The sequence below is a fragment of the Panthera uncia genome, chromosome C2 (assembly GCF_023721935.1).
Source record: "Panthera uncia isolate 11264 chromosome C2, Puncia_PCG_1.0, whole genome shotgun sequence".
Taxonomy (NCBI): domain Eukaryota; kingdom Metazoa; phylum Chordata; class Mammalia; order Carnivora; family Felidae; genus Panthera; species Panthera uncia.
Genome location: NC_064810.1, coordinates 143,721,119 through 143,729,516, shown reverse-complemented (window position 1 = coordinate 143,729,516; position 8,398 = coordinate 143,721,119). Strand labels below are relative to the sequence as shown.

The 8,398-nt window shown below is 46.9% G+C and overlaps 1 protein-coding gene across 1 annotated transcript in view; it reads left to right on the top strand.

Annotated features, from left to right (window-relative positions):
• The first annotated feature begins 7,426 nt into the window (after nucleotides 1–7,426).
• The window catches only part of GADL1 (glutamate decarboxylase like 1), a 167,491-nt gene continuing 166,519 nt past the window's right edge, over nucleotides 7,427–8,398 (top strand). Inside the window, exon 1 of the mRNA XM_049629225.1 lies at nucleotides 7,427–7,463. Coding sequence (XP_049485182.1) covers nucleotides 7,427–7,463 — 37 coding nt within the window. The remainder of the gene's footprint in view (nucleotides 7,464–8,398) is intronic.

Here is an 8,398-nt window from a genome sequence, read left to right as displayed (position 1 = left end):
ACTGCCCTCCTTGGTTTCCACATCAAACCTTTAGAATTAACAGTCCACCTTGCCGGGTCCACCCTCCGTCCCCTGCCCAGCCTACCAGCTCTGGCTTCCAGCATCACGCCTGTGATGGGGCTCTAATGAAGGTCTCAGGTGGCCTCTCACAAGTTCTAGCACCTCCTCTGGACACTGCATCAGGGCTCACCCCTTCCTGACACCCCCTCCCTCTGAGCTGTTATTGCCCGGTTCTCCAAGGGTCTTTCTGCTCTTCCTGGATCCTCTCTTCTCTTTAAATTCAGGGGCTTCCCGAATTTCTGTGCCAGGACTTTCTTTTCTCCCTCCTCTGCCAATGTCAGCCTTCCTTTCCCATGGCTTCATCAATCTTTGATGAAATCCCTGTCTTAATATCTCTTTCTCAATCTCTTGTTCTTTGGAAGTCTTGTACTATACTTTTAAGCATCTTTTGGATAAACCTATTTGAAGTCCCCACAGTTGTTCCAAACTTATCCCAAACAACTCGTCATTTGTGTATCTTCCCCAAACACGCTTTTAGCTCTTTTTTTTTTTATTTCTGTGAATAGTTTCATCACCTACCCAATTTCCCAAGTCAGAAGGTTGATTCGTCCTCAACTCCCTACCCCCACATTTCATGCAAGTCTTGAACTTTCTAGAAAGTGCCTCCCTGCTGCTTCAGTTCAGGTTGGAAAATGATCTCAGAACTGATCTGTCTGTGGTTCTTCCTTCCTTGTCTGTCTTTAATGTGTCACCAGATTGGACTCCCAGAGAAACAAAGTTGAAAATACATCTCTGTTATATCCACATTCAACGTACGAGCTGGGGTCTGAACCCCTTGACTTGAAGATACGATTTCATGCCAGACCCTTACCACTCCTGGCACCCCACTCTGCTCCGGCCACCCTCCACTGCTGTTCACTTCAGCCTCCAGGCTCTTGATTTGCACAAGCGGACTCCTCTGACTAATGCCTTTTCTTCTTTTCTTCATTTCGTTAAACTCTGCCATATTTTCTCAACCCAGTTGAATGCCATCTCGTCTGGGAAGCCCCGGGGCCCCCAAGCAGAGACCAAGTGACTTATGCTCTGGCTGCTCCAGGATTGGATTCACCTAGTGCATCTGAATTACCTTCTTACCCATCTGTCCTCATCCCTCAGCACAGAGCATCGCAGGGAAAGACCACTGATGTGTCGGATCTGTCCCTCTAGCCTCAGAGCCTGCATGCAGTGGATCCTCACCGAGTGTTATTCTAACAGATGGCAATTGCTCCCTGGCACTCAGAGCGCAATCAGTGTCACAGTTACTTATCTTCCTAAGCTCCATTAGGTTTGGCTCGAACACTCACTCGCCAGTGGAAATCTTGTGCAGGGGAATTTTGAGCCTTACAAGACCCAGTAATTGATGATGGGCGAGGGTCCTGCACACTGGCTGGTCAGGATCATCATTGCCCAGGCAGACTGGAATCGTAGCTGTGCTTGCAATGGAATAGTCGGGAAGGTTAGGCCCACGCAATCAGTCCCCACCTACAGAGGTGCCTACGCTGACGGCCCCCTCTGACGCCTGCCTATCTCCAAGGCTCAGGACCCAGGCTACGACCTAGTTACTGGAAGCATTTGAACCCCTGACGTGCCTTTGCCCAGGCTTGGGGAGTCCTTGGCCTCATCTCTTTCCACCCTCGAAGGTCAAGTTCTCTGTCCTCTTTGTCGCTCCAAATACCCAGATTTGTTGCTTGGTAGGCCTAGCCCGGTCACTGACAACTTATGTGCCCACATGCACCAGGAGGTGGCTGTGTTAGGGGACAGCAGAAGGCCGCTACGGATGGTGGCTGCTTTTCAGTTGCAGCTGATTGAGGGAGGGCAGCCCATCGTGGTCAAAGGGTTCTTCCTAGTTTTTCAAGAGATGCTAGGAATGGAATTTTTGTGAGAAAAAAATTTAGTAATTTTTATTTTTTTTTAATTTACGTTTTTTAAGTTTATTTTGAGAGAGGGAGAAGGAAAGAGAGAGGAGAGAGAGAGGGAGAGAGAGAGAGAGGGAGAGAGAGAGAATCCCAAGCAGGCTCCACACTGAGTGCAGAGTCCGAATCGGGGCTCAAGTCCACGAACTGTGAGATCGTGATCAAGAGTCAGACACTTGACTGACTGAGCCACCCAGGCACCCCCGGTAATTGATTTTTAAAACCATCACGGTGGGAACCAAATAAAACTTGCTTACAGGCCAGATTCAGCCGGTGGCTGGGCAGCTTGTGACCTGTAACCCACGCCTTTCTGCCGTAAGAATTTTATGATTTGTCTGTATGGTAGCCCTCCCCTCCTAGCAAATTTTCTGACCTGGGAAACACAAGAGAACTGCTTGCCCTCCCTGGAAGTTTAGAGCCTAGTGCTGGCTGCTGCTCTCCGTGGCAGGGGTGGAGATGCTGTGGACTTTTCCGTGGTAGGCTCTAGGAGCAAAGACATAAAACATAAAGGCTAGTTAGTTTCTTAATAAGTTGCCTTATGATGTTCGACTGTTATGGCAGAGAGACGAAGGACAGTACAAATTTATACCCTTTCTTCTAAAGACCGCTTCTGTATTTTAACAGTGACCTTCGGTATCAGTGTGTTGTTTTTTAAAGTATATTTATTTATTTTTAGAGAGAGAGCGTGAGTGAGTGCAAGCAGGAGAGGGGCAGAGAGGGCAGGAGGGGGGCGGGGAGAAAGAGAATCCCAAGCAGGTTCTGTGCTATCAGCGCAGGTCCCAGTCTTAAAACTGGTGCGATCACGACCTAAGCTGAAATCAAGAGTCGGACGCTTAACTGTGCCACCCACGTGCCCCTGGATCAGTGTGTTTGAAGCTATCTGTGGGGAAGGACCATTTTTTTTTTTTACTCTGGCATGAATTAATAGTAAAATATGATAATAAATTACTAGAAAAAAACCATGACATAAAAAGACATACACAATGCAAGGCCCCAATTTTATTTTTATATTATTAGACACAACAGACATAAAATCAGCCTGCCACCTTGCTATGAAGCAGTGGTTCTCACTCAATTGGGAGCGTTTTGTCTGATGGGGACATTTGTCACCGTCTGGGGACATTTTTGGCTGTTGAAACTGGGTAGAGGGGTAGCATTCAATGGGTAGATGCCAGGGATGCCGCGGAACATGCCAGAACGCCCATGACAACCTCACAGCAGTCACCAGGCCCAAGAAGTCAATAGTGCCAAGGTTGTGTGTATGATAGTTTCTAAATGACTCCCTCGTGTTCTGTCTTTACCTTTTTGTGGACCAGTTATGAGCCCTTCCCTGACTGGCACTGGTCTATAGACCACACTCCGAGAAGTACCATTCCAGAGGTTTCGCCAACACCTTTCTGACCAAACCCCAAATATAAGCCGATGGTGGGATTTCCAGAAAACTTAGTGTGCTATCTAGGGGTTCTCATAGCAGACGGTTAAAAATATATCTGAGATTGACCCATCAACTTCCATCATGGTACTTTTCAGATGACATATCCTCCTGTCTCGGGACAGAGGCATAGCTGAGCAAGAGTCTCAATTGTGTCAGGTGTATCTGCACCTTTCTTGTTTAAGTCGTGTGTACATGGGGAGAAATAGAATGGTGTTCTTAACCTTCTAGACTTGAAAAAATTAAAAACAAAACACCAAAAAACCCTTGAAAAGAGGTAAACAGGCGACCGATTGGTAGTCAAGTCAGTATCAAGTGTCTTCATTGTGTCCTGGCTACAAGAATCACGTGCAATGTCAAATGGCTTTTAATATCTCAAGGTCATCCTCAAAGACCCTCCCAAGACCCAGTGAGGCGGATGTTTCCTTACAATGCCAAATCCAGATGAAATCAAACATGGAACTTTTCCTACGTATTGCAGAAGGGAAGAGCTTTTGGAATCCACAGATTTGAATCCCAGCTCTGTGGCTTACTAACTGTGTAGCCTTAGACAAGTACCTAATTTTAAATTTATAAAATGGAAGTAGTAATAATTGCTTCTCCTGATTACATGCCAAGTACTCAGCACAGCTTGCTTCAATGGGACACTGGAGTTGGTATTTATCCTTTTTTTTGGCTCTCCTGCATCTATCCCTCCTTCCTATGTGTGTGGGGGTCCCTTTGTTGAGTATGGTAACAATTGGGGCACCTGGGGAAGCCGAAGAGAGAAGATTGACCCAGTTGACTGCTGGAAATTTTCTTATTGGAATAGATCCTCAGAATGTTCTTTCTTCTCTTCCATGTCCTATCCAGCAAAAGGCATGGCTTTCACCTTCAGTTAATTTGGTCCAGTGGCCAACTCTGCACTGCAGAGATATTTCTTTTTCTTTTCTCTGAATGTAAATTTCTAATTCCTTGGAGGATTCCTGGGGGAATCTGTTGTTGAGATGAAATCAGTTTCCAGTAAAGTGTTTGTAATATAGTAGTTGCTCAATAAAAGCTGAATGGATCTGTGAATTGATGAATGCTTTTCTCACAGCCAGTGTGCCTGGGACATTGATTGCCAAGGTCTTTCTTAAGAGCCATTTTTATGTCCTGCCTTGTTATGGAAAGTAGAAGCTTCTTTGTGAAGGAATTATGACTGGCTAAGTGCAGTCTGTTTCCTACAACACCAACTGCCCTATCTTTTTACCCTCTAAGGGCCAATTTTTTTCTGAAAGGTTTTGGTGAAGAGCTCTTATTACAGATCATGGCAAGTGTTTTTGCTAACCAGGGGAATCCAGTGTAGAAATTGGGCACAGGCTCTGTAATCATAGAAACTACATTCCAATCATGATTCTGAAACTCTTCACTTCTGTGTTTGCAGGCAAGTTACTGAAGCTGAGCCTTTACTTGCCCATCTGTAAAAAGGGGACAATGATAATTTCTGTTCTTATAAGGATTATAGGAGGGAATGTATGAAAAGCATTTAGCAGAGTGCCTAGTTCATAGTACATGTTTAAAGATGATAGCAACCAATATTAGTGAAAAGGGTCGCTTCTGGTTGGAAACATTTATTTTGGAGAGAGCAAGAGAGACAGAGCACCGGTGGGGAAGGGGCAGAGAGAGAGACACACACAGAATCCAAAGCAGGCTCCAGGCTCTGAGCTGTCAGCACAGGCCCAACACGGGGCTCAAACTCAAGAACTGTGAGATCATGACCTGAACCAAAGTCAGAGGCTTAACCAACTGAGCCACCCGGGAACCTTGGCTGGAAACTTTTAATCCTTCAAGGAGAAGTAGCTATCTTCTCGGAGGTGGCTTCTTGACCCCCTATATCTTTAATAGAACATAAAATATTTAAGAAAGGTTAGCTGGTTCTAAGCCTGTCTTACCTGCACTAAAGCATTCTGAGGGCAAGATTTTTCCTTAAGTTACTAGTAACTGGTACAGGGAGAAGTACCCAGTACTTGAAGAATAAAAGCACAAAAGAATATGACACAATGCCTTCATTTAAGATTCAATAGGACCATCTACAAGCCAGGAAGAGAGCTCTCACCAGAAATTAATCCACTGGCACCTTGATCTTGGGTTTCCCAGACTATAGACTGAGAAAATAAATCTCTGTTGTGTCAGTCAAATGAATGAGTGAATGAATGAATGAATGAATGAATGAATAAGTAAATAAATGAGAGCACTGAGATAAGCCAGTAAGAGGTAAGCTCAAAGAGCAGTTTCTGGTTTTCAGTCTAAGCATTCTGAATGGTATATTTGCTGGTGGGGGAGAGGGAGAGGTGGGTGAGGGAGGGCTTCTTGCCCAGGTGTGTAAATTGACGTTTCTGCAATCCACTGCGGCCCAGCTGGTCCCGGTTTGTCTCGTACAGAGAGACGTATAATTTAGCAGTGGCTGACACTGGTCACTGATCCGAGCTGGAGTACACAAGGTTCGCTTATTACAATGCTAAAAACAAAAAGAAAATTCGCCAGAGTGTAAATACACGTCCTTCGGTATTTTTTAAGTTTATTTGTATTATGAGAGAGAGATAGAGAGGAAGAGAGAGAATCCCAAGCAGGTTGTGCAGTCAGTGCAGAGCCCGATGTGGGATCAAACTCACAAACTGTGATATCATGACCCGAGCCGAAGTCAACAGTCCAATGCTCAACCGGCTGAGCCACCCGAGTGCCCAATGTCCTTCACTGGTTTTTGAATCAAGCTACCAAAGGTTAATTCCTGAAGCTCTTATTTATGTTTCCATCACTAGATCTCAGTCCTTTTTCTGCTGAAACTGGATACAAGACAGTAGACGGAGGAGAGGGTCTCAGGAACTTGATAAAATTTGTCTGCATTGTCTTTACTATTTCTAATGAGTCTAGTTGTAGATATATTAGGAATAACCACTTCTTACTTGAGAGCAAAGATCTGCCCTGTCTTCACTGATAGGGACTTAAACTCTTGCTAGCCTGGAAAGAATTTACCTGCTAAGGGTGGATAGGAGGCTCTGTGCAAAAATAAACCAGGACTTTTTTTTTTTAAGCCCGTTGAAATATCTAGATAACAAATGCAATTCCCTAATGTAGTTGTCATAAATATGCTTTGAAATGGCATTAACTGATTTTGCTCCTATCCTATCAACAGCCTAAGTTAAAAGCTCCTGAGGGAATTTAACTTTAACCATAAAGCTTGTTAGAAGGATGACAAAAAAGCCGCATCCACTGATTAAATTTAAATTTACAATAGGAACATGGCTGCAACCCAACTTCATGGTCTGGCTGAAAGAACCAGAGTGTTGAGAAAATTGCAGCCTCAAGACCAAACAAATACCAGGCCTTTCTAATTCACCACCTCCTTTGGCTCACTAGCCCTTGGCCTTTCCCTTCTCCAAACTGGAATTTTGCAGAGGCAAGAGAGGCTGAAATCCGATAGGGGAAAAGGGATTCGCTTGTAGAACTCTGAAATGTCAAGGCAGTACTGAATGAATGGGTAGCAGACGGAGCTCACGGCAGCGGCCCTAAAATAGGTTCCCTGAGCTGGTGGCCTGGAGCAGGCCACATATTTAGCTGAGGGCTTCTGGGGCCAGATCGGACGCTGTGAGGTGGTTACTCCCAAACGCCGGCCTCTGGAAAAGTCACAAGCCAAGGCTCACTCACCTGCCTTGCCTAGGAGAGCTGCTCTCTGCCTATTTCTTCCCAGGCAAATCACCCACATTCCTGCACGCTGTTCCCCACCCCTTCCCAGCGAGGGCAGAGGGACCCCCGACAAGGGTCAAGTCGTTGGCATGCAGCCAGCCGCCCACCAAGTATTAATAGAGAGCCTTGGGCTGCAGGAGCCTGGCACTGGGGCCTCGGGTTGCAAAGTGAAAGGAGCGCCAGGAGTGTGTCCTCATCTCTCCCTCCGCCCTGGCGCGCGCCCAGCTGCCGCCGGGTGCACCTGCGGGGCCCCAAGGGGGGCGCTGCCTCAGCAACTGCAGCCGCTGCCTAGACTGCGGGAGCCGCGCGGGGGACAACCCGGAGTCGGGGAGCAGCGATGAGCAGCGACTCGGACCGCGAGTGCCCGCTGGACGGTAACGACTGGCCTCCGCGTGGCTGCGATTTTAGCCCCTAACCGCTTCCCTCGCGGGCTTTTATCTCCGGGATGCTGGGTGACCTGGGGATTGAGGAGGAGGGGTATTTCTCTGTAAGGCGGCTGGGCTGGGTAGGAAGTCCCCATCTTCATGGATTGTTTTGCATCCTTTTCTGTACCTTTCAGGGTTAATTTTAGAATTTAAACAAGTTAACTTTTATACAGCGCAGAGGACTGCGCTCGCAACATAATGGGCACCGTGCAGGTTTGTGAAATGAAATGCATGTCGGGGTTTCACTGCTTGGCGCGCTGCTGCGGGGATTCTTAGACCCCGTGAAAGTCCCTTTCCTGAAGAAAGACGATTTTGCTTCCACTTGGGACGTGCACAGCATCACCCCCGCCCTCCCACCTCCACCCTCCCACCTCCACCCTGCTACTCTTAGCAACTGGCCTGAAAAGAGGCTGCCTTGATCTTACAGAGAGAGTGATGCCCTGATGCACTTGGGCTGGGAGCCTGCGGGTGGGGGACTGGACGTTAGTTGTTTAGGGAAGGTGTTGGGCCGCAGAATTCCCCAAACTGATTTTATAACGCGGATGCCATTTAGTTCTACTGTAAAATAACGGTTACTGGCTTTTGCGAGGGAAGGGTCTTAGACTGCTTTGAACGTGCGATGAAATATTCCGAACCCGTCTCCCGTGAGGTTTCACCCATCTGTACACATTTGGATGTTTGCTAAAGATTTCAGGGTAGACTCCTTACCTACCTCCGTGAACCCCCCCCCCCCCCCCCAAAAAGATTCCCTGCTTTGAAAGGTCATTCCTATTGTTATTCAGGCATTTTCACTAACTAGTTAGTTGCTGACCTTTTAGGAGGAGCGCTCCTCCAGGAATAACTCCCCTTTGCATCAGTATCCTTTCGGGTTGTACTGAACGGGG